The sequence below is a fragment of the Hibiscus syriacus genome, unplaced genomic scaffold (assembly GCF_006381635.1).
Source record: "Hibiscus syriacus cultivar Baekdansim isolate YM2019G1 unplaced genomic scaffold, ASM638163v2 tig00000738_pilon, whole genome shotgun sequence".
NCBI classification, from domain to species: domain Eukaryota; kingdom Viridiplantae; phylum Streptophyta; class Magnoliopsida; order Malvales; family Malvaceae; genus Hibiscus; species Hibiscus syriacus.
This window is the reverse complement of record NW_024061816.1, coordinates 221,970-247,048: the sequence shown is the minus strand read 5'-3', so window position 1 is coordinate 247,048 and position 25,079 is coordinate 221,970. Positions and strand designations below refer to the sequence as shown.

At 33.7% G+C, this 25,079-nt stretch overlaps 3 protein-coding genes and 1 long non-coding RNA gene across 4 annotated transcripts; 3 read left to right on the top strand and 1 right to left on the bottom strand.

The window, feature by feature from the left end:
• Nucleotides 1-594: 594 nt before the first annotated feature.
• Nucleotides 595-11,220, top strand: LOC120212800 (dual specificity protein kinase YAK1 homolog). The gene is made up of 18 exons (XM_039210984.1): nucleotides 595-1,142; nucleotides 2,916-3,115; nucleotides 4,058-4,211; nucleotides 4,306-4,415; nucleotides 4,502-4,571; nucleotides 4,686-4,768; nucleotides 4,865-4,943; nucleotides 5,029-5,069; nucleotides 5,995-6,117; nucleotides 7,339-7,489; nucleotides 7,641-7,755; nucleotides 7,873-7,955; nucleotides 8,043-8,117; nucleotides 8,785-8,859; nucleotides 8,933-9,759; nucleotides 10,091-10,243; nucleotides 10,567-10,862; nucleotides 10,957-11,220. The coding sequence occupies exons 1-18, from the start codon at nucleotides 978-980 to the stop codon at nucleotides 11,031-11,033; spliced, it is 2,877 nt and encodes a 958-aa protein (XP_039066915.1). The 5' UTR covers nucleotides 595-977; the 3' UTR covers nucleotides 11,034-11,220.
• On the bottom strand, nucleotides 5,078-12,381 carry LOC120212811. Its single transcript, XR_005524741.1, has 3 exons — nucleotides 12,369-12,381; nucleotides 5,717-5,722; nucleotides 5,078-5,250 (listed from the first exon to the last, which is right to left on the bottom strand). It is a non-coding gene; the product is annotated as an uncharacterized LOC120212811 (long non-coding RNA).
• A 3,723-nt stretch (nucleotides 12,382-16,104) lies between these two features.
• Nucleotides 16,105-19,602, top strand: LOC120212790 (maltose excess protein 1, chloroplastic-like). The gene is made up of 9 exons (XM_039210978.1): nucleotides 16,105-16,353; nucleotides 16,968-17,141; nucleotides 17,516-17,806; nucleotides 17,975-18,064; nucleotides 18,281-18,382; nucleotides 18,484-18,602; nucleotides 18,846-18,908; nucleotides 18,989-19,050; nucleotides 19,178-19,602. The coding sequence occupies exons 1-9, from the start codon at nucleotides 16,120-16,122 to the stop codon at nucleotides 19,258-19,260; spliced, it is 1,218 nt and encodes a 405-aa protein (XP_039066909.1). The 5' UTR covers nucleotides 16,105-16,119; the 3' UTR covers nucleotides 19,261-19,602.
• A 2,704-nt stretch (nucleotides 19,603-22,306) lies between these two features.
• Nucleotides 22,307-24,235, top strand: LOC120213608. Its single transcript, XM_039211707.1, has 6 exons — nucleotides 22,307-22,328; nucleotides 22,423-22,552; nucleotides 22,628-22,797; nucleotides 22,888-23,170; nucleotides 23,479-23,645; nucleotides 24,087-24,235. Exons 1-6 carry the CDS (start codon nucleotides 22,307-22,309, stop codon nucleotides 24,233-24,235), a joined length of 921 nt encoding a protein of 306 aa, XP_039067638.1.
• The last annotated feature ends 844 nt before the right edge of the window (nucleotides 24,236-25,079 follow it).

Below are 25,079 nucleotides of genomic sequence, written 5' to 3'. Positions count from 1 at the left end.
ATCTGACCCGACCGAATAACTTTTTTTAAAAATATTACTTGATTTTTTAAGTCTGAATCGACGAATCAACAGATTAAATCAACTGGGTCGGGTAATTTTATACACCTGTAGTTGTAACTGGTTACGAGTTCGTAGTTTTGGTGATTTGAGTAACGTGACTGTTCATACTAATTATATTATTGTTACATGTCAGGATATAAATAAAATTATTTATGAAATATAAATTATTAATTCTTCTAAAGAAAAAAACATGAATATTTAAATTTATAACAGACGTATAACTTTTTTAGAAAATGCCACCGTACAGTGTTTTCCATAGCACAATCCCATAAAATAACAAAATCTAAATTAGAAAGAAAATAAAAACTCCCATTTGGAGGAAGAAAGAAACACGGCGTCTTTGTCCTCTCAGACCCAAAACTCTTTTTCATCTCTTTTTTTCTCTCTCTCTCTCTAAAATCCACACTTTCTCTTTCTAACTATTAGTTCATCTATTGATCTCTCTTTGTTTCATTTCTTCTTTATAATCTAAGTTTTGGGTCTTTTTTTAATTTTTTAAAAAAATCTGATTTGTTTTCTTCTGTTGGTGGGTTTTTATTTTTGTTGTGTGGTGTTTATTTTCAATCTATAGAAAAAGGTTAATCCCTTGTTTTTCTTTATATCATCAATATTTGATTTTCTTTTCTTTATTGATAAATCTGTGGATCGACCTGGACTTCGAATTTTCTGATTTTCTCTTTTTAAACTGTTAACCAGAGAGAAAAAAAAGAGAGAATGGGATTGGAGTCAGCTGGTGGGTTCTTTGAAAAATACTGAACTTTCGATCTTGACTTCAAAATTGAAACCCAATTGCTGATCAAAATTGGGGTTTTGTTACTTTTTGGAGTTTTGGGTGGCTTCTATTTCAATGGAGCTATTAGGGATAATAGTAAATTTTGGGGTAAAAAAAGTTCGATTCCTTTTTTAAGGGGATAGTTATGGATGAAGCTGGTCCTAGTAATCAAAGCGAGCCTCGGAGGGCCTCCGAATTGGGCTCAGATGAAGTGTCCGTCGTGCAATGGAGGCCAAGTCGGCTGGTTTTTGAACCTTACTCACCCAGAAATGAAGCTGATAGGAAGCCGCATGTTTTTGTTAGGATGCCTGTAAGTTATCTTTTCTAATTGTCTGTTCATATTTAGTTAAAAAAGCTGTGGTTATCTTTTGGCATGTGCAAATATGTAGAAACTTGAAGAGCTTTTGATTCGGTTTTTGTTTGCATTGGTGTGGATTAAGAGATGTGCATATGAATGCTCCTAGTGGGTCTAGAATCCATTACCTAAGGGAATATGAGGCAACAGAGATGTGCAGCTTGGCCAACCGGCCAAATGTGCTTGCTCATTCAGCTGGTCTTATTTGTTGTTCGATTGATGATTCTTTTTAAGCGACACTAGGAAAGCATATATAAACCAATTAAACATATGGACTATGTAGAAGATGGAAGAGAAAGTTCCTTGCTAACTCGATGGACATGGGGGGTAAATCTTAAATGTTTCACTAGATGCAAATAGAACACAGAAAGCTGTCAACTGTAATACTTTCAGTTTGTAGGATGTACCTCGTTAGTATGCTTAATCAGAGTAGGTGATCAGATTTGTCCCAGAAGAATGCAATTTGTCCTTGCAAATATTAGTGAATTGACTGTAAACTTTTAGTTTCGATCCCATGTTCTATCTTCCCTGACAAGCCATCAGGCACTACAACTCATGCCAATCTTTGATGTCTGTAAGAAAGCTAAACTAGGGAGAAGAAACAGTGAAAAATTTGTTTCTATGGAGTGTGATTTGTTCTTCATTCACCCTCAGGATCAGCAAAGTCTGCATGAAAATCCCAATTTGGACCTCCCACTATTCATTGGATGATCTATTGCAATTTGGCCTTGTGTGCTGAACTTGATGTACCCTCTTCATGTCTTAGTGCAGGAACGCATTTGAATTGGCATTTATGTTTTAATGTCTTAAGTATAGGATAGGATATTTTGAGCAACTTTAGCATTCAATAATTAGCACTGTTTTTAATGTAAAATTATATTGGCATATTTCTTAAAATTATAAATTACGTAGATCTTGCTTGGGTTTTACGTATGAATGATTTTACATCTTTTAAGTCCTAGAAAAGTAAGATTAAACAAAAAAGATGGCAAAGGAGAAAATCTTTCAGGGTGCATTTGATGTGCAAAATAATGGAGAGACGAAGATAAGCTGAAGTGAACATGGGTACAAGATTGTATTATATCATCTTATCTTGCATTATATGTATGCATGCTCGATTAAGAGTAGGCTGGACTCAATTCTTGTTTCATTTTGGTTCTTGGAAGGGATAGGTGATTGTTTTCCTTAGTTAAAATTGCCCTTGCAGTACCATACCGTCTTAATACAAATATGCAAAGAAGACTGCAAGCATAGGAGGAATTCTGGAGACATGAAAAATATGATCTCCTGCACTTGGCTCTAGCTTATAGGTTTAAAATAATCAATATGTTTTCCATTGATATACTCATCCTATCCTCCACTTAAAGGGAACATTGAACATAGGAGAGGATTATTCTTATCATATGCTGCTTATCATCCTCTATGCTAAATGTATCACTTACAGTCATATGTAATTTAATGTTGTTAAGAAATTGGAAAAAGAAAAACATTTTGAAAAATTTCCTTAATTAAATCCTAGTATTTTAAGAGGTTCAACACTTTTTCTCTTAAAAATATTTTATTAACTGTTTGCATCCAATTGCATTTAAATGTTGTATAATCGAAATTTCTGAATTTCAACACTATTTGGTTACAAAGACTACAATATGGTGGCCGGACAGAATTATTTCCCCCCAAATATAAGGCAAATCTTTATGCTATTGCTGACACGCAGCTTTAACTGTGCAGTTGGTGGCAAGACTGACTAAGGACATAATTGAAACTTACCAAATATGCAATCCACAATTTAAATATTTGGAAGAATTGAACCCAAAGCGGTTTTTGACTAGTCCGTCTGTTGGCATCCTCAATGGTGGTTATGACAATGTGAATTCAGATCTTATCCTATCAGTGAACTTTGTCTTGATCAATTCAGAAGCACAGCGAAGGTTTGTTACCGCTTTTCTTAATTTTCCTCAGGACATTGAGCTATTAATATCTAAAGCATTTCATGTAGTTTTCTTTTCAAATTAACTTCACATCGGTATTGTGGATTTCCCTCCTAATGGTGGAATAAAGATGGTTCTTTTCCTTTCATTAGAGTTTTCATTTGTGCTACTGATAACTAGTTAATCCTAAACTAAAATGGACAATTTCTTGATTTTGAAGTGTCAGAAACATGATCATTTTGAAGTGCATATTTTCCTCCAAATCATTGCATTCTGGATTAGTGGCATGTCAATCTAAAATCTAAATATGGAGCTTTGGTTGATGTTCTGGGCATTCTTATACTTGAGTCTATGCCAGGAGAAAAATTTGCCAAACTGGGTGACTTATTTTGGTCTATATTTCTGCGTGTGAGCTTGTTAAATTCTTTGGCTCCTATAGGTGGGTTGTTTTGAACTTTTTCTATTGAGAACGTAACTGACAACTGAAGCAGACCCATTGGCAAAACTGTTTTCAAGGTGTTTTTCTATGTACATAATTGAATTTTATGGGTTTTCTGTATAATAATAATTCATTTCATGTTATATGCAATATCAAGATCTGACTTGGCTGTTGATGATTTCCATATATTATGCTATATGCTAATATTACTTACGTTACCCCAGGTATGATTTGCTTTTCTCCTTAATGAGGCAGCAAACTAGCTAGTTTATGCAATTCAAAAGATATTATCCATTATGAGAAACAAAGGTTAACTGACCATTCAAAACTAGACAAAATATAAAGAAAGAATATGAACTTGGTTACTCATGAAGGATCAGGTATTGGGTAGATTTATGAATATTCCTGTTGTAACTGGTAAAATTATTTCTGGTGGTCTGTTTTCATTTAAAATTAACTTTATTGGAGGAATGTTTTACTTATGTTTCAATGATTCTCTGTAGATATATTGTCAAAGATGTTCTTGGTCATGGGACTTTCGGTCAGGTTGCGAAATGCTGGGTTCCGGAAACAAACAGTTTTGTTGCTGTGAAGATAATTAAAAATCAACCTGCTTACTATCAGCAGGCTCTGGTTGAAGTTTCTATTTTGACAACGGTAATTAAATTTCTTACTGCTTTATGTATCTATATCCTTCTTTTTTGAAATACCAGTAGTGAAAATCATTGTCTTCATTGTTTGCCTTACACAGTTAAACAAAAAGTATGATCCGGAAGACAAGCATCACATTGTCCGTATTTATGATTTCTTTGTATATCAACGTCATTTGTGCATTTGTTTTGAACTTCTTGACACCAATCTGTAAGCGAATTTATTTATATTCATACAATGAAACAAGTTTCATGACTTTGTGGCGGCATGTTATTTATCTATTTCCCCTGATCTAGGTATGAGCTTATCAAGATAAATCATTTTAGGGGTTTGTCACTGAGCATTGTTCAGCTGTTCTCAAAACAGGTAGTTGCAGTTTTTTTATAGCTGAATTTGGTTCTGAACTGAATAATGATTTGATTAGCTGTAGACATCACTTTCCAATTTTCTTTTGACTTGATCCTCTTTTATTTTGAATAGATTTTACGTGGACTGGCTTTATTAAAAGATGCTGGAATAATTCATTGTGATCTAAAACCAGAAAATATTCTTCTGTGTACAAGGTGAGTTACTTTTTCAGTGTTAGTATGGATTACAAACTTATAATAAAATTTTGATATTTTTCTGTGAAGTTTATATTTTTGTACTGGAAATAACAGTGTGAAGCCAGCAGAAATTAAAATAATCGACTTTGGATCTGCTTGCATGGAGGATCGAACTGTTTATTCCTACATTCAGGTTTCCATCCATTGCTACAACTTGTTATACTGATCGTTGTCATCATTGTCATGCTCTTATGGTTGTTCTTTCTTTTCTTCTGCAGAGCCGGTATTATAGGTCTCCCGAAGTTCTTCTTGGGTATCAGTATCCTTTTGGCATGGGTTTATAGGCTTATTCTTTTCAGTCTCTTCTTCTTGCATACTGCTTTTGTATTTTGGTGGGTCATGGTGTTGTTTCTTTTGCTGTAATTTCTCTTCTCATCTTCAATGACTTGCTGAATTGGGACTTTGGTGGAATAAACTTCAGCGTAACTTATTTGGCCTTACTAATCTTCAGGTCTAAAATGATCCATCGGAGTTTGGGTTTTATCATGCAATAAAACTGAACCAACTTGTTCCCTGCTGATATAACAACGTACTGCTGCAATTTGAGTTCATTCACCACATTAAATAATAATATTTTATTACTACTGATCATAATGAGATCCTTTTTCTTTCATCTATCGTATTTACATGTATCTTCTGTAGGGAGGACATAACATATCAAATATTAAACCTCAAATAGATTGTTCAAAATGATTTTGGCTTGACTGCCTTTTTTCTTATTTTACACATTGAATTATTTCATTTATTAGAGCAACAATAGATGAACTGGAAAGGAATGATGTAAAAGTAGGTTTGCATTCATTGTTATATCTCAGATCATGATTAAGGTATTCAACTCTATTTCCTTGAAGATAATGATCAAAATATAACATATGGAACCCTATCTAAATCTTGCTGCAATATAACTAAGATCTTTCTATTTCTATAAGATGATGATCTCTTTGAAATATTGAAAATTGGTTTTAGTTTGTTTGCTATTTTCTTTAGCATGTTTCTACCTATTTAACTTTTTTACTTATCACAGTTTCGAGTAGTCTTTGGAAGTAATAATTAGAGAACATTTGCTCAAAGTGATATTTAATAATTGTGATTCATTATTATCTTTGATGATTAGATACATTGTTTTTGATTTACATGCCTTCTGTCATATGATTATTTTAGTTTGAACCTTGATCCTTGTTCAGATATACAACAGATATAGACATGTGGTCCTTTGGCTGCATTGTTGCCGAACTCTTTTTAGGGCTGCCGTTATTCCCAGGTGCTTCAGAATTTGATCTTCTAAGGCGAATGAATGGAATACTTGGGTATGCCTCCTGCTTTGGTGGTTACATCTTGCTAACAATTGCTCTGCATTTTAGGCATCAGTTTCTTCTAACTGATTTAGGAATAGCTCTTCTTAGGTTGATTAATAGGATAATACAATCGAGCAGGTAGATTTTTTATCTAAATGGAAGAAGTTTATAGACATTTGTAGTTTTCCTTAATTAAATAATACCGTCCAAGGAATGCCAGCAAAATTTTGATCTAATTTTCTTAATTGCAAATATGTTTCGGACATTGCAAATTTGAAGTGCTATGTCCCTCTCTTTCTCTGATTCGTTTCATTTAATCTTAAAAGTATCATAATGAAAAGTTAGATCCCTATGGCAATTCACCTTTTACACTTGCACAATAGCCAATATTTTTGAGGGAGATGTATGTGCTTTATAAGAGATGAGCTAATCTTGCAGTTTAGGTAGGATATTCATAACTTCCTCATCAATGTGACTAATTTGATTTCTTGTCATATAATAGCCTCTGAAGGATGCTCTGGACTGCATCTTGGATTGTATTCTATGAGTCCCCTTTTGGTGGTTCTAAGATTAACTACTTGTTATTGTAAAAAAAAATGACTACTTGTGACCCCATAAAAAATTGCTTCAACTATAATTTCTGCTTATTTAACTGACTATGATACCTGATTTATGTATATGTCAAAAAGTGAAAAGAGTTGGTCACGTGCATGTGTTGTAGCACACCGATTCAGTGATTTGATGTTGTAATTTGATTGGCCTATGAGATCAGTCTAAAATAATTGGTCATTGAACCCTAAAACAAGTAATTATAAGTACCCCTGGAATGCTCTGCACTAAAGTTACATGAGAACTCTGTATAAGAACTTGGTCATATAGCTGACTTAATTCATCGAAATTCAGAATATTAAATGATATTGTGTGTTCCATCTTTAGAATTTTAGAAATTAGGACACTTCCTACTTGATTTTCCTTGAACTATTTTTAATCAGTTGATGTTCATAGTCATTATGTTATTTTCTTTCATTCAGTATAGGTCATTTGCTGCTTATCATTTTCGGATTGTTTTCATATGGCCTTCTGTTTCCAACTTGTTTCTCCTTTTTCCCAGATAAACACTGTTACAACCAGATAGCTATAAATTGAAAAGCTTTTTTTTTCACTCATTACCTGTTCAATTGTATTTTTGCGCTTACTGTGAACACCTTTTTATATATGGTTGTCATTTTGTAGAGGACAACCACCTGATTATGTTTTAAAGGAGGCAAAAAATACAAGTAAGTTCTTTAAGTGCATTGGAAGTATCCACAATATAGAGAACAGTGAGGTCTCCAGTGGTGGCAGAAGTGCTTACCAAGCATTAACAGAAGAAGATTACGAAGCTGTAGGTGTTCATATTTGCATTTTTTAGGAAAGCTTCTTGAAAATTAGTATAAGAATAGGAATTCTATATAGTTGATTCATGTTAATTTTTATGCTTTTACTTGCCAGTGATTTTATTCATCCGATAGTCATTATTACTTGTTCCTGTTCAGAGGGAGCTAAAGAAACCGTTGATTGGGAAAGAGTATTTCAATCATAAGAACCTTGAAGCAATTGTTACAAACTATCCTTACAGGAAGAACTTGCCTAAAGAAGATATCATTAAAGGTTAGCATCTAAGTTCGCCATTGAATTTACAGCTCAGAATGGTGGGAAAATGTTTTGTGTGTGACTACCATCTGTTAAGAACCTACTAATGCTTTTTTCATATTGCGCCTATCGTAGAGAGTCAAATACGATTAGCTTTGATTGATTTCTTGAGGGGATTGGTTGAGTTTGATCCTGCAAAACGGTGGTCACCCCTCCAGGTAATTAAAGTTTCCCTTGGATACTTCTTTATCGTTCTATTCCAATTTATATGAAGCAATATTTAGAGATTCAGCTGGGTTGTGCAGGCTTCAAAACACCCATTTGTTACTGGGGAACCTTTCACATGCCCGTACAGACCTCCCCCTGAAGCATCTCGCTTGGTAAGGCACCTGTGCAAGTGCAAGTAAATGTGCAATTGATGAAGCTTGAACCTTATGTCATAGATTTATGTCAACTATTTGGGTTTCATTTTGATTTTCCAGTACAAATATAGATGTCTAAATCATAAATTTAGTACGACCCAAAAAAAGAAAAAAAGAAAGAAAGGCAGAGATTGGCTTGAAACCGTGCATACAGAGGATTTCCTAGTCCTCTCCTGATTTCCATAGTGATTGCTATTTATTCTTAGCTGATTGGTGATTTATGTATTTTTCTGACCACTAGTATAATCATATGCTATATTATCACTTTTCTCTTGTTATAAAAAGTTGTAGTAAAAGTTCAAGGTTGTTGAAAATAATTTCACATATGAAATCTTATACTGGAATTCTCTACTTATCTCAAACATGAAAGTAAGCGATGTTTTGATGGAGATTCAATTTCCTTTTTATTGCCTCTCTTCATGTCGTTTCTGCTAGCATGAGATTCTTTTGGCTGGTGTGAAAATTTTGGCACTACTAATCTTCTCTTGGGTTGAGCTTGTTGTCTGTCAGAGCAGTATGCATTTGTTTAGTTGCAAGTTTTATTGAAGATAATACTTATCTGTTATATTTCTGGGTGAGAAACAAAAGAAATGATACACCTAAAATCTGGTGTTTTTTTTTATAGCCTGTTGCTCAAAACATAAAGGTGGATCATCACCCTGGTGGAGGGCATTGGTTTGCATCTGGTCTTTCTCCTAATGTAAGCTGATATATAGTTGAAGCAATATTTTTTAGTATTAGTCTTATACTGATGCATATTTTCCATTGTGTAGATTCCGAACAGGAACAGAGCTTCCTTTCATAATAGCCCACACTTCTCAATGGTGTCATATGGCCATGCTAATAGCTATGGCAGTATAGGAAGTCATGGTAGCTATAACGATAATACTGGGCTTGGGAGCAGCTACGGGAGTTATGGAGATAGTACTAATATGTTTGCATATTATTCACCTGTTGGTCCATCAGCAATGAACATGCATCCACAGAGTGGTGCATCAATGCTTGGAAGTAGCCCTGATGCTAGACGAAGAATTATGACGTACTCTCATGGGAATGGACTTGGTGTGAGTCCATCAGCTGGAAACTTTGCAGCACTTCCCCTTGGAACTAGTCCCTCGCAATTCACTCCTCCAAGCTCATATGGTCAAATTTCAGGTGGCTCTCCTGGACACTATGGTCCTACTTCTCCCGCAAGAAACAGTTGTCAAGGATCACCTTTAAGTAAGATGGCTGCAGCTGGGCAGTTTAATAGAAGAAAAGGTTGGGGATATTCTGGGAATTCCCAATCTCAAGAGAGTTCATCATCTTCGAATTGGCAAGGACAAGTAACTGATGGCCCCATTTCTAGCCAGACTGAGGGAAATCCTCAAGTAGTTTGTGGTCTATCCTCAAATGTACAATCAAATTCTAGCACAGCCAACTGGAAGCAACAGCGAGGTGGCATTGGAATGGCTACGAGTTACTCAGTTGTTCAGAATATACCGAACTCCATAGGACTTGGTTCTAATGTGCAACTCCAGTATAGCTCAAGAACAACTCAAGATAAGTCAGAGGCCAGCATGCCATTACCTGATCCTGGAGATTGGGATCCAAATTATAGGTGGGTAGAGAATTTGATTGCAATCTAAACCCATGGCTATAAAATATTTAAGATATATTTATGTCTTTGCTTTGTTGTATTTGTTATTTTACATCTGTTAATATATATATGTACATAATTGTCTTTTGGATATGGAGACAATCACAACATTTTGTCTTTGCTCTTCTTTATCCTCTGAAAGAGTGATTGGCTCCTGTTAGGTTTATTGTCCCCCAGAAACCTTACGTGCTGCATCAGGAATTGAGGATACTCATAAACCTGAGAATTTTTTCTGTGATTTTTATTCTACAATCTTTTAGCTGCTTATATTGCTTGCATTTTCTGTCACCAGTGATGAATTACTTCTGCAAGAGGATGGATCAGATGAGAGCTGCTTCTCAGCTGACTTTAACAGAGGAATGCATATTGGTTCGGCTGATTCGTTTGTTGGAGTTGGAAGATTCAACCTTGCCTTAGCCACAAGCTTAAATTTACCAATTCAAAGGTAATTATTGCATTTCCTTCTTAGTGAATGGCTTATGGAAGTTTAATCCTTTTGGTCATGCTAATTATTTATTGTAATTTTTTGTTTAGCTTCCAATATCATGTCTTCTTGTGCGTATACCAATTTTTTTTTAATTTACTTATTGAAGGTTGTGGTTTGCATTTATGTTCCATATAATTGAGCCCAAGATGATTTTGTTCGTCATAAAGATTGATATGTATCATAGTGTTCAAATATGTCAAACATACAAGGGCAGAGCTTTGGTTTTTTGCTGGAATGCTTCTTCACTGTCCTTGACTTATTTCTACATTGTTCGAGTGCAGACAAAATGGTCCCATAGGATTTTCACATGTAGAAATGGGTAGTCCTCCAGCTAATGATTGGCACACTGGATATCCTCGTTTCATTTCAAAGCAATCTCACTTCATGCCGCATATGACGCAAAATTCTCTGAGCCGGTTGGGGCAGCAAACCCTTCCGCGATTCAATCATGGGAGATCCACTGGCCCTCGAGGTAATGAATGGAATCAGATGAAAGTACAACTCCCTCCTCCTAGCTTTAATTCAGGGGGACAACATTCTCCTGGGAATAGTTCATTAAGTAATGGCATGCCATGGGGTATATTTCCTAACTCTACGCCAACTTACTTTTAGTTACGTCCTATTACTCGGTAATTTCATAAAGCTACATCTAATTGGCGTTGTTAATGTAGGGCGTAGGGCCAACCATCCCATCTCGAATATCCCACCAGCATCTCGTGGAAGAAAGGACTATGAAAGGATTGCATAATGTTGAATCAACTTAATTTTTTTATGGCGTGGGATTATGTTTTGGGTGTTTGTCAAGGAAACTTGTACTAAATAGTTCACTTAATTAGTGAGCTCATTATATAAGCAAATGCTCATCCAGACCATGCTTATTCGTTGTGCTTTGCATAAATATAGTTCATGGTGATTGTTTTGCTTGTCTTCCTACATTTTGCCTGCAATTGCTACTCTTTTGGTTATGATTCTTCAGTGGTTCTTGTATTTCCAAAATGCTAGATTTCTATTCAAGTATGTATATCTTTTAATATCTTGGTATTTAAAAATAAACACAATTATATTGGTGTAAGTGTATTTTTGTGTTTGGAAGAAATAAAAAATAAAAAAATAATTAAAAAATATATTAAATTATGTGTACAAATTTTATTAAAAATATATATAGATTAGAAATAACATAAAATCATATTTTTTATGAACTTTTATGTAAATATTTTAACTTCAATATTGAAAATTTAACTTGTTAAAAAGAAAATATATCTAAAGGATAATGTAGTAAAATATATATATATATATTATTTTATATTCCTTCAACTAAACATTGGAAGTTTATACATTCTTGTCAAATAAACAATGCAAGATAATACAACATTTTTAGTAATGTGTCAAGTAATATAACATTCTAGTAATCTTTTCCCAATAAGATATCGTTCGATTCACGAAAAAGATCATATTTAAGGAGAATAATCTTTTATGAAATTGTATTATCGTGTTTGGTTAAAAAAAGATTATTATTAAATAATAATTTATTATTAATAGTAGCATTTTTTTGTTAAAAATGGTAAGAATGTCATTATCTTCATATTCTTAGGTACTACACAATTCTCATCATTTTAGACAAGAATACTCCTGAAATAATGATTTTTTTTCACATAGATTCTTCTAAATTATTATTCTTCATGTTTTACTCAAACATAATAATATACTGAGAGTTTAATTTGTAAAATATCAATAAATTTGAGTAGCTATAATTATTTTATATTTTTAATGTTTAGTATATTAATTATTTATAATTTTATGAGGTGAAAAATGATATTATTGTAAAAATATAATTATTAAATAATATAACTTAATTATTTTAAAAACAAGTCTTATACACTCAAAAACAATATCTTTGTTCATTCAAGATCATAATATTAATTTTCATATTATATTATATTCTATTTAAATAAATATGCAATTTATAAAAATTATTTAAAAATATAAGTTTAATATAACTCTTTTAGTTTTAAACGGATTTAAGGTCATTAGTGAGTGAAAATAGATGGTCCAGATTAACAGTAAGATATGTGAAGATATTCACTTAGAAAAAAACACAAGGAGTCAATCTTAGACATCTATTTTCACTCATCCAATGATCCTAAATCTGCATAAAACTTAAAACGTTTTACATTGTGTAAGTGAATTATAACACTATTCATTATATTAATATATGTTAAATTTATTTTTTTAAAAGTTAGTTCAACGATTAAAATATTTCTATCCATTTTTTATTTTAATATTTATAATTTAGTATTGAAGTCTAATTTATTAATATATATATATATATATATATCACAAGGATAATTAGGTAAAATATATGTTCAAATAATCTTATATTCCTACAACTAAACATTGTAATATTATATTCATGCTAAATAAATTAAACAAAGTAATAAAATATTTATAGAGTAATATTATATTTCAGTAATCTTATTCTTAAAAAGTAATTTCATATTTTATGAATAAAAGTCATGTCTAGGGATGACAACAAGTCGGGTTAGGGTCGACCCGAAAATAGGTATTCTCCACCTGAATCGAACCGACCCGACTCCTACCCGATCCAATTTTTTAGAGTATAAATCCGACCTGACCCAGTATAAATTAAGGATTTAATTAAAAAATAATATTTTTTTAAAGAAATTACATTATTATCTTCAGGTCAGGTGCGGTCGAAATCTTTTCACCCGAACCCGAATCCGACTCGACTCGACCTAACTCTTAAATTATCTAACCTGACCTGACCCGACCCAACCCAAACCTGATTTTATTTTAAAAATTGACCCTATCGAATCGGGTTGGGTCGGAACAGTCGTATTCGGGTTAAATTGCCATATTAGTTACGACCCTTACTGATTGGGGATTTGGATATTCTCCAAGCTACTAGTATCAGCCAGTTTGCATGATTTTTATTGTTTCTCAATAGTGTTTCTGGCCCTACATTTTCAATACAATTTGAACCATTGGCATTGTGAAGGTATTCTAGGAGAGGATTAAGATTTTGGAAAACCCATTCTGCCCTGTTCTTGAGTCTTGGAAATATGCCAAGTCTTACTAATACTACTAAGACTTATCTTATGCTTTCAATCAATTTCCAGTACCATTTTTTTGGATTAATTTATTAAAAAAATTGATTTAAGAAAAGGAAATCTCGTATTTTGTTGCTTGAAGACTGAGATGTATATACATTCATTGATATGTTTGGTAGAAAACCCCAAAAAATTTGAGGGAAATGTTTTTATATTTCACTACAACAAAATAAGATTTTAACGGCATTTTTTAGTCATATAACGACGTTTTTAAACGCTGCTAAAAACCCTTATGACGAAAAAATACTGCCAAAACTGTCGCTAAAACCAATGCCGCAAAAGGAAGCGGCGTTTGTCATCACAAACTCCATTAAATTTTATAATTTTTGTGGCGTTTTTTTCTATAAATGCCGCTAATGGTTATGATATTTAGCGGCGTTGTTGGAAAACGCTGCTATATATCTTTTCTTTTGTGGTGTTTATAAAAAACGCAGTTAAATGTTTGACATATAATGTCATTCGTTCCCAAAAATACCGATAAAGATAATGACATATAGCGGAGTTTGTTTAGTGCTTTTGAAGAATACAAGGAATGAAAATTAAGTTTTGAAAATTATATATTTTAGTTTATCTCACATTTTTTTAAAGATGAAAAATACCTCTTTTTGATTTTCTTTTCTTTCACCTTACCTCTTATTATGTTTATTAAAGTTTTACTCTTTTTTTTTCTTTTTTTTTCACATTATCAGGTAAAATCTTAAAGATATGTAGGTTAAGGTAAAAGGAGTTAAAACGGGGTAAATGGATAAAATGGGCATTTGATTTAATTATGTCTTTCCATTAAGATGTTTAAAATATTTTTGGTTAAAATAATTATCTTATGTTTTATTATCATTTTGAGGTCAAATTATTAACACTTGTTAAAAAGACTCCGATGTCAGAGAATAGCAACGAAACACCGCCATCCTCCGATGGCATAGCCGACTCCAACCTCAGGCCACCCAACCCTGGAATACTACAGGTCTTGGACATGGCAATCGATGATCCAGTGAATGATAAAGCTCCCTCCTAAGCCTCTATCCTTGCCAGTTCTAGAATCCCAGGGAATATGTCGGGTGCCAAACAGATCAATGAGGAAGATGACATTGACTTAACTGATGAAGATCTTATTACAGGCACTCGTGAAGGCATTCCTTCTATCCAGTTTTCCGACTCATGGAAGCTAGTATGTCGAGAACTATTGTACTCAAACTCTTGGGCAGAAATATAGGTCGTACACTCGGTGTGATCCTGGGCACGGTCGTTGTCCGCCAATTCCAAAACCGATGACTGTAGTTCACAACATCAGATTTTAAAGCATACATGGACTCCACCTAAAGCTGGAGCCGTTAAGCTGAATACGGATGGAACGGTTATAACCAACAGACTATGGGAGCAGTAAAAGGCGGAGCTTTTCGCGACGGCGCGGGCGATTGGGTGATGGGATACAGTCGGAGAATTGGGAGGTGCACCGTACTGCATGCAAAAAAAAAATGATATTACAAATTAGTCATTAAAGTTTTAAACTTTCTAATTTCATACTCAAACTATATTTCTCATTCTAAAGTAGTTCTTAAACTTTTGAATATTTCAATTTCATCCATAAACTATGAATCTCATTCTAAATTGATCCCTATACTTTTAGATCTTCCAATTTCATCCTCAAATTTATCCAAATATGTAATCTATTTCAACCATAGTTTAACCTAAAGTTTTTCTTTTTCCAAACATATAACGATATAACTTTGACAATAGATGTGAATAGTATATACATATAATTTAGGATAAAATTGAAATATTCAAAAAGTTTGAGGATCGATCTAGAATGAATATCACAATTTGGGATGCAAATGAAATGTTTAAAACTTTGAGGACTAATTTAGAATTATAATCATAGTTTAAGGATGAATTTAAAATATTTAAAAGTTTAGAGACAACAACAACAACAACAACAACAACAAAACCCAATTCTCATATGTATGGGGTAAGGGGAGGTAGGGTAGTAGGCTGCCCCCAACGCTAGGTTGAGAGTAACTTCCGTGGAAGACCTCCGGCAGTCAGAAAATTAAAAATATAGATAAAATGCAATGCATGTATAAATAAATACATAAATACATAGCTAAACAATATTCATATGCAATCATTAAAATCATATGTGCGTCTGTAACGGAAATTAATCCCTGCATAATAATCCCTGCGAAAGAATCTCTGCATATAGACAGAAACATAAGACTCGGCTAAATTTAAAAGAGGAAACATGAAGAGAATGATACACAGAAGTCAACGATAGCAAGCACAGTTCTAATCCTTCATAAATACCAATAATAGAAACGTATAAAAAGTAGAAGTCATAGAAAATACTACAAAAATATTAAAAGAAGACAAAGATGATACACCCTATAATAGACTGGGGATGAATGATGCAATTAACTCTTTATAAAATAAAAAAGAAAGGTTTGGTCTTAATAGGAGAGAACAAGATCCGATCTACCGCTTTCCTCTCTCGTGAAGTGTTCCGTTCAATTCATCGTCTTCATATCACACTCCATCCCCTCAATCAATCGCATTAAATATCTATCATCTTCACGTGTCACTCTCGTATAATGTTATACTACCTTTTGTAGCCTTCTACAATCTTTCCACGTTTCGCCTCTTGATTCGCACTTCTCCTCAAATACAAAACCAACTCTTTTCGTCTTCCTCTGCATTCATTTTTTTCATCCTTCAATGGCCGATTCTTTGTGTGTTCCATTGGCCGCCAAGCCTCATTCTTCTTTGGTTTTACGAAACTCCTTTCCCCCTTCTCGTGTTTTTACTCCCAAGTCCTCCTCTTTGCCTTTGAAAGGGTGCGAGAAGAAGTTTAACGTGTTACCTGTGAGTCAGAACTCGCGCGTTTCACTCTCCCGTCGTGCCGGACCGGTTCGCGCTCTTGACTCCGACGTTCCGCACCCGCTTCACAAGGTATCTCGGAATTCAATTTTTTTTCGTTGAAATGTGACAATTGTTGACTGCTATTCTCGGTTTATTGAAAAACACAGCTCCGTTTGCCAGATTACCGTATGTGATATTCTTTTTGATTTTTTCTCTCTGTATTTGAAATTTTTGATGTAGTTTTCTAAAAGAACGAAAGTATAAGTATACGTATACTTTTTCTACTTTGCTTGAATTAGTATTTGTTGGTGTTTTAAATTTTAATCACTGGATTTTGAACAAATAAGAAATAAAACTGAAACCAGAGATTTTTTAGAAACTAAGCTAATGCAAAAGGGTTTTTCAATTTCGCATAGCCCGAAAGTTTAAAACATCAAACTTTGAAGTTTCTTCTATGTTTGATTTTTCTCTGTTTCTTTTGTTGAAAAAAAAAACAGTCAATCGAAGACTCTTGATTTTTCTTCTTTTTTTTTTAAAAAAAAATATTTTTTTGGATTGTTGACAGTTTCCAGTATTCTGGGTTCGAAAAAAGGGAAGGAATTTGAGATGTAAAGATTAAGCTAAATTTGCTTAGTAGACAATTGGATAAGTAGTGGTAAATTGTATTAACAATTATTTTTGGTGTTTGTTGTTGAATTGGAAAGGGATCAGTGAATGTTGAGAGTAGGAAGGGCTACGATGAATGGGATTCATGGACAGCGAAGTTTGCCGGAGCGGCGAATTTGCCATTTTTATTGCTCCAATTGCCTCAGATCATCCTCAACGCCCGCAATCTTATGGCAGGGAATAAGACTGCCCTCCTGGCCGTACCATGGCTGGTAATGTATAATTATCCTTCGACTTCTGTGACTTCTTGCTTTGGAAAATACCTATGGACTTCAATGCCTTTCATGCTAACAATGAATTTTGAAATTATTGGCTACTTAGAATTGGCGACTTACGAAATACCTAAGAGTCGGCTAAAAACATGATTGTTCCTGCTATTGGTCTGCTGAAAAGCAGTACATGAACCTCTATTTGTGACAAGGCCATGCTTAATTATAGTGGTTTTGAGTCTTCTTATACAATACCTAAGAGAGACTCGATAGTGTATTTGTTTTGGTGGATTCATTGTCAAAAGTGACATTATTTGAAGATCCTTTTAGCCTCTGCTGAGCTGCGATTGTGACCTCTATTTGTGTTGTAAGTGCAGGGAATGTTCACCGGTTTGCTTGGAAACCTTTCATTGCTTTCTTACTTCGCAAAGAAAAGGGAAACGGAGGCAGCTGTGGTGCAAACACTAGGAGTGATATCGATATTTGTGGTGATTACTCAGCTTGCCATGGGAGCAGCTATGCCTCTACCTCAATACGTGGCCACGGCTGTTGTTGTGGTTGCTGGACTCATTTTAAATTTTTTGAATTACTATGGTATGCTCAACAAGACCATCTGGAAACTTTGGGAAGACTTTATGACTGTTGGTGGATTTTCAGTGCTTCCCCAGGTAAGCTCTCAGTCCCCTGTTGCCTGCACACTTAAAAATTCTGATGTATACAAATTCAAATGTGATATATTTACTGATCGGCAAAATCTATCATATTTCTTTCGGCCATTCGGCAGTTTTTATTAGTTCAAGCATCTCTCCTTTTCTTTTAAACTTATTTGATTACAGATAATGTGGTCCACATTTGTTCCATACATACCCAAAAGCATTATGCCGGGGACAATAGCATTTGTTGTGGCTGTAGCTGCTGTAACTCTGGTAACTTCTATAAAATCTGCTCTATTATCTTGTTACATTGTCTGTTTCGAGCGTTTTGACTGCACTTTTTCTCGTTTGATCGATTGGACTCCTAGTTCTTTTCATGTATTTTAAGATCCTCCAGCTTTGGAACTTCTTGCATTTTTCTTTCAAATAAGCATGCAGAACTGGAAGTACAATTGCATCCTTCTGAGATTGCATTTGCCAAATTTGCAGGAACACACTGGAAAACTTTCCGAGAAAGGTGCCAAATTCGTAGGATCTATTTCTGGATGGACGGCAACACTTCTTTTTATGTGGATGCCTATTTCACAAATGGTAATCCTTGTTTGAACATCTGTATATAAGACTCAGAAGATATCAAGAAAAAATAATTAACTCACCTGCATATTGGAGTAAGATTTGTGCTTCCTTTTCAGTGGACAAATTTCCTGAACCCTGAGAATATAAAAGGCTTGTCAGCTTTTTCAATGGTGCTGGCTGTGCTTGGAAATGGACTTTTGATTCCACGTGCACTATTTATTCGTGATTTGATGTGGTAATGCACTCTTTCAATTCTATTTATGAAGAATTATTTGCATAAATGATTCCGACCATAAGCAAATGACCGTGAAACCATAATCTTGATGTAAAAGGCTAAGTAGAGTGTATTCTAAGTGACTTCAAACCAACATTTTTTCTTATTCTTCTTGCTTTTATGCCTTTCTGGAGCAATTTTGTAATCGTTTTTCGTTACACTAATTGCCTACGCTCATTACATGTTGGCTTGCTGACACTGCAGGTTCACCGGTTCGGTTTGGGCTACATTCTTTTATGGATATGGGAATATTGTGTGCTTTTACTTGTAAGTAGAATATGATTTGTTTGTTATTTTACAAACATAGTGTTTAGCAACAAAGTGTCTCACTTGTTCTGTCATTCCAGTTTCAACACCATCAGCCGGGAATTCTTCTGGGCCGCGACAGTCGGGTTAATAGCATGGATAGGTTGTCTCTCCAACCCATCTAATTCGTATTAAACTACTCCTATACCCTGCATCTTCAAGCAAATGATATCTGAATGTGTTTTTCTCACCATGCAATCATTATCTAACTAGTTTCCCCTCATCAACAGGAATGACATTTTGGAAAGATTCCGCCGTGCATGGATATAACTCGCCAATAAGATCTTTGAAAGAGATGGTTTTTGGATCATAAGTTGAAGCCAGATATGAAAATGACAATGTCATGAGTTCCGACGACGACACGAAATACTCCTTGCCAAGATCCCAAGTATGCTGCCACAGTCTTCCAACTAAAGAGGTACCTACCGGATAATAGTATGTTCTTTATCTTAAAAACCATTGGTTTCATTTGCAAAGATAATTGGAATAGTCAATGGTAACTAGTATTGTAATAAATTAGTACCAAGGATAGATAAATCCGCAGTTCAAATTATGGGGAACTGCTGTCCAGTCTGTAGAGGTTGGTCATAAAATGATGACATGTGGTGTATAATGCAGAACTTTAGTTGATAATAAAGATCACCCCTAATATTGACGAAGTCGCAGGAAAGAGAGAACTTTGGAAATCCAATCTCTTGGATGAAGTGTTTGGTTTAACCTCTTATTTCTAATATATTGATATATTCCTGATATGGTTTTGTAGAGATCTATTATGAGATAATCCTTCTAACCCGATCATGTTATTCACAAACGTTAGGATTCAAACTTCTAAATTTACTTTCGGAATCTAATATTTTATCTCACTAAATTAACTGGTTGTTGGTCTAGAAGACTAAGATATTATGTATTAGGAGAAAGATAATATTATATATAGAATATGATTTTTGGTTTATGAATTAAATAATATATATATATAATATTATTATGAGACATGGAACTTTTTAATTCTTAAATAACTTATTAATAAAAATTATAATAATTTTTAAATAATATTGATATTGTTCTTGTAATAACGATATTACATCTCAAAAAGCTTTTGAAAAATGAGTAGTAGCACCAATATTACTCCAAAAGTATTTATACTAATTTTTGAAACACGAACATGAAGCTCAAAATGGAACCGATACTTAAATTTAGTACCGGATATTATACAATAATAATATCGGTACTCAATATATTTTATAAATTTCGAGAGCCAAAATAATATTAATAGTATGACCTACTAAGAAAATCTTCAATGACTATATTTCTGTATTTATTAGAGAGTATCAATACTTACCTTATAATCTCGATACTATAAGCATCTGAGTAACGTATAAAATTCAATGTAGAGTATATAAACAAGATCTCAAGATTTATTTTTTTTAAAAAATGATCAAAGAGAAAATTTGAACCAGATAAAGTCATTTGTATTCATGTATCTGTTTGCTTTCAAAACATTAATTTGTAGTGATTTGTAATCCTTTCCTGGGTAAACTATACCGGAAATCACCTAATTATAGTCCCTTTTCATTTTGACCATCATTTTTGAATTTTTGTCAATCAAATGATTCAACTATTTAAATGCATTTAATCAAATCACTTGCCGTTAACATAGTGATCTCTTCTATTAGCAAGCCGGAACTTTTTCCTGTGTTTCAAAGGAAGTCTGATATCTAACCGGACCTTAATTCTCATAATCCCCTTGTAGCCAAGGGAAATGGCCATGGAATCATATTCAACGAAGGAACCAACAAAGTTCCAAGAGAACGAGCGACCTTCTCAGAAACAAAATCATGCGGAATGCTATGAATCAACATCCAATAATTCACGTGTTAATGGGGCTAATTTCGAATCCTCTCCCTCTTTTAGTCAATGTAGAACCAAAAGATGAGAGTTAAAATTCCAAGGCCCTCCATTTTCAATTCTTTCTGCATCAACCGCCACAAATGAAGAAAATAAAAATCTCCATTCACCTAGTCAGAGATGAATATGCCCTCTATTGGACGCCAAATATTTGCAAGTGTGACTCGTTGAAACGAAGTGGATCACACTTGACGTGAGAAAAGAACCCCCGAAATAGTTCTCATACGATGGAGGCAGATCTGGTGCATCTTGCTCAAGTTGTAGGATCTCACCCTCTCCCGGATCAAGCACCAGCCTTGCTAAATCATTCTCCACTTTAGCCATGAAAACAAAATAGAAAAACCCAAATAGAATAGATAAAACTATAAGAGAAGCGTGCCATTAAGAATACTGAAAAAACTATAAGAGAGCAGGTAAAGAAGCATTCTTTTATATACAAAATAACTAGCCTATTCAATTTGCATAAAAATTGGGCTATTATATATACTTAATAGTTGTATGTAAGTTGTTCTTGAGATTACGAAGTATGTTGGTCGCATGACATATTTTTTCAAAATTTTTTAATAAAAAACTAGATTTGTATTAAATAAAAACTAGATTTTAATTAAATAAAGACATGGTACAATCTATTAAAATTGATTATATGTGTGTTGCATTCATTATGTGCAAGTGAGAGATGTTGGAATTTGTATTTGTATCTGTTAATCTATTTTCATTCATTAAACAGTTTTAAATTTGTATAAAATTAAAAGAATTTTATACAGTGAAATAATAAAAGAGTTTTACACTTATGTAATACGATCCTAATATATATGTATAAAACTATTTGTGAGACCGTTTGTGTCATGTATCAACTTTGGGGTTGGGATTTTATTCAAATTTAATCGTATCTCAAATTTGTATAATTATGAAAGAAATTGAATTGAATTGATAAATTTGATAATTAAAGGGTTAAATTGGAAATTAAAAAAAATTAAAGGTGTATATGTATTTTTTAAAAGTTGAGGGTCAATTCTAAAAATTATAGAAGAAATTGAAGATTAATATCATTTACCTATAACCTATTAAGCAATTCTAGCGACACTTTGTCTCTCATGTAATTACCGTCTCCTATTAGAAGAAAATTTTACGATTCAAAACTCCCAAAATTTTGAGGAGACCAATCCCCATCGGTGTTGTTGGCCACCAAGAATCCACCCCGGTGCGCCGCACGCCACCGTGCTCTGCTCTACATCCGGTGCTTCTCAGCCGCACACAACCGTGCGCTGTTCCGCCCCCAATGCACCCTAGCGTGCCCTGCTCCATCCTCGGTGTGCCCAAACCGCACCCCAGCGTGCACAATCGAAACTTAACGATCTCTCTATACATTTATATTTATTACATTCTTCTTCTATATAAATTCATGAATGAAAACAATCCGTAATCAATTAAAATATCTTATATTCTCCATTATCATGGACGACTCAGAAGTGCATGGTTAGTAGCTCTCATTTGGCATTTTATATAAACAAATTGACCCAAAGCTTTTTTCCCATTGATTTTGGAAATGATTTCTGTTGTTAATTTTCAGGAATAACAAGGACGACAAGGGATCTTCCTCCAAGTCATTACTTAATCAAAATAGAGGCATTCTCTTTATTGATTGAAGCCAAGGTGGAGAAGTACAAATCTAGTTCATTCCACGTTGGGGGTCACCAATGGTGAGTTCTGAGACTTGTAAGCTTTGATAATGGTATTACTTTCTTCCTCCTTTCTCATTATATTGAATTTATTAGGAGATTGGTACTTCATCCGACTGGAAATAAAGAGAGCAACGGAAATGGTTACATCTCCCTATACTTGGAAATTGAAAACTCTGGGAATTTATCTCTTGATTGGGAAGTAAATGCCGAGTTTAAGTTATTCTTGTTTGATCAGATTCGGGACCTGTACATGGCCGTCGAAGGTTGATTGCTATACCCTTTTATGCATGAGTAATTGCAAAAATGTCTTTATATACATGAGTAATTGTTGCAAGTGCTTGGTTTGTATATAGATATTGAGGTGCCTGTTAGGCGTTTTTATGAGTTGAAGACCGAGTGGGGCTTTTCACAGTTTCTATCACAAGAGGCTTTTAACAATGTTGCTAATGGTTACTTGGTGGACGATTGTTGCATATTGGGGGCAGAGGTTTTCGTGATTCAACGTCCTCTCAAGTTGGAGAAAACAGTGCTTCTGAAGCCTACTGGTGGAACCATTACTTGGATGATTGACAACTTTTCAAATTTTGACAAGGAATTTTACGATTCTCCTGTTGTTACAATAGAGGACATAAAATGGTATTCTTTCTTTTAAACTTTTTTTCGAATATTCTTAGGGTGATTAAATATAATATCTATTCATAATCATTCTTAGCTACTAACAACACACACATCCGCAAACGCAACTGTTTGAACCCAAGACCTCTAAGAAGAATAATATTTCCTTTAATCGTTGAACTCACTTGATGGGTTCAAATCTTCTTTTCCTTTTCTTCATAATTGTATTATCATTTTAGGTTATACAATAAGTTTTGTTAGTTTGTTTGTTCTATTGCAAAACAGGTTAGGAAACTATATGATAAGTGGTATTTTCGTATTGATTACAGGAACTTAACGGTTTATCCTAAAGGAGATTTCAGGTCTAAGGATACACATTTATCTGTTTATCTTAAGCTAGCCGAGCCCAATACACTTCCACCCATGCGTGAAGTATACGTGAAACAGAAGCTACGACTTAGGAACCAAATCAGATCTAATCACTTGGAAAAGATAGGTAAACACCATATCTGTTATATATATATAATATATTTTGTGATATGATACGCAAATAGGATTATGATCCAGTTACACAATGTAAGATATTTTTTGTCTTACTCAGATTTAAGATAATTGCATGAGTGAAAATAGACGACTGAGATTAATTCTTTTTGTTTTTTGTTCAGTGATTATCTTTTCATTTTCTACTGTTAATATCACATATCTATTTTTACTCATCCAACTGTCCAAAATTTGTGTAAAACTAAAAAAAATACATTGTGTAATGATATTTAATGCTATGATGTCATATTTGAAGTTTTATATTTTATATTTATATTTCAATATATATAATATAATAGTATTTATTTAACAATGTTATATATTTTTACTTTGCATAATTCATTTTGTTTAAAATTATTTTTACATGCTTTAATATTTTCTTAAAAGTTTCTTACAGGTGAAAATTCGTTTACTACTTCCAAAACAAGTTGGGGTTATCCTAAGTTTGTGCCATTAGAGCATCTGCAAGACTCTTCCAAGGGGTATATGGTGAGAGATAGTTTGATAGTTGAAGCCGAATTTATTCTCATATCTAAAGTCGAGTGATTTTCATACCAACCCCATCAACCAACATCTGAGTTTGATTTACGTGTATGTTTCTTCTTGGTAATCATTGTTACAAAGTAGAAGTTGTTGTCACCATATTTATCTGTCTCCTATAGTGCAATTTCTACTAATGTTTTAATTACATGTTCATTTCCTTGATGGCTTTAACGACAAGGATGATAATCAATTATGAGATTGTAATCTTCAGGAGCTCGACCGGTGTCTCTGAAAAAGATTCAACACTCTAAGTCAAAATATATTTGAGACTTTTTTGATTGGTACACAAGTAACACCTTTCGTCATATATATAATGTATTCAGATTTTTAGGGCAAACATGATTGTTGCAAGCTCGAGATCACAAGTCAAATAGTTACTTTCGTGTGGTTTGAGTTATCATATGTGAATGCCACAACTTTTCCTTCTTCCATCAAAACCAAGCTCGATGTTCACTCAATTAATCAAGATCCAAATCAAATTCCAACTTTTGGAAGGAAAACTCCATCAAATCAGTAGGAAGTTCAATCCTTTGAATCATCGACATACATCTCTTGTACACTTGATTAACCATCACACCATCTTCCAAAGGATTTGTAGGAAGAGTTTTTATTTTGGTTGGTTTTAGGGTTAGGTCACTTTCTCAAACAAGTTGTGAACAAATAAATGAATGAGTGGATCCAAGATCCACTAATGCAAATATAAGCTTATTAAACAATTCAAAAGTACCCAACATTATATATCTAAACTGGAACATTAACTCCTAATGAGTCACTGCTGTAGATGTACCCTTGGAATGACCACGTTAGAAGAATTTTCTTAATTAGATCTTCAACCTCTCAGAGTTAG

Bases quoted from the DNA above. Each gene is read 5' to 3' on its own strand.
- LOC120212800 (XM_039210984.1), top strand. From the start codon at position 978: ATGGATGAAGCTGGTCCTAGTAATCAAAGCGAGCCTCGGAGGGCCTCC. The intron at 7,490-7,640 runs GTAGGTGTTCAT...GTTCCTGTTCAG, and splicing joins CAGAAGAAGATTACGAAGCT to AGGGAGCTAAAGAAACCGTT. The intron at 10,244-10,566 runs GTAATTATTGCA...GTTCGAGTGCAG, and splicing joins TTAAATTTACCAATTCAAAG to ACAAAATGGTCCCATAGGAT.
- LOC120212790 (XM_039210978.1), top strand. From the start codon at position 16,120: ATGGCCGATTCTTTGTGTGTTCCATTGGCCGCCAAGCCTCATTCTTCT. The intron at 16,354-16,967 runs GTATCTCGGAAT...TGAATTGGAAAG, and splicing joins TTCCGCACCCGCTTCACAAG to GGATCAGTGAATGTTGAGAG. The intron at 19,051-19,177 runs GTTGTCTCTCCA...CCTCATCAACAG, and splicing joins CGGGTTAATAGCATGGATAG to GAATGACATTTTGGAAAGAT.
- LOC120213608 (XM_039211707.1), top strand. From the start codon at position 22,307: ATGGACGACTCAGAAGTGCATG. The intron at 22,329-22,422 runs GTTAGTAGCTCT...GTTAATTTTCAG, and splicing joins GGACGACTCAGAAGTGCATG to GAATAACAAGGACGACAAGG. The intron at 23,171-23,478 runs GTATTCTTTCTT...TATTGATTACAG, and splicing joins ACAATAGAGGACATAAAATG to GAACTTAACGGTTTATCCTA.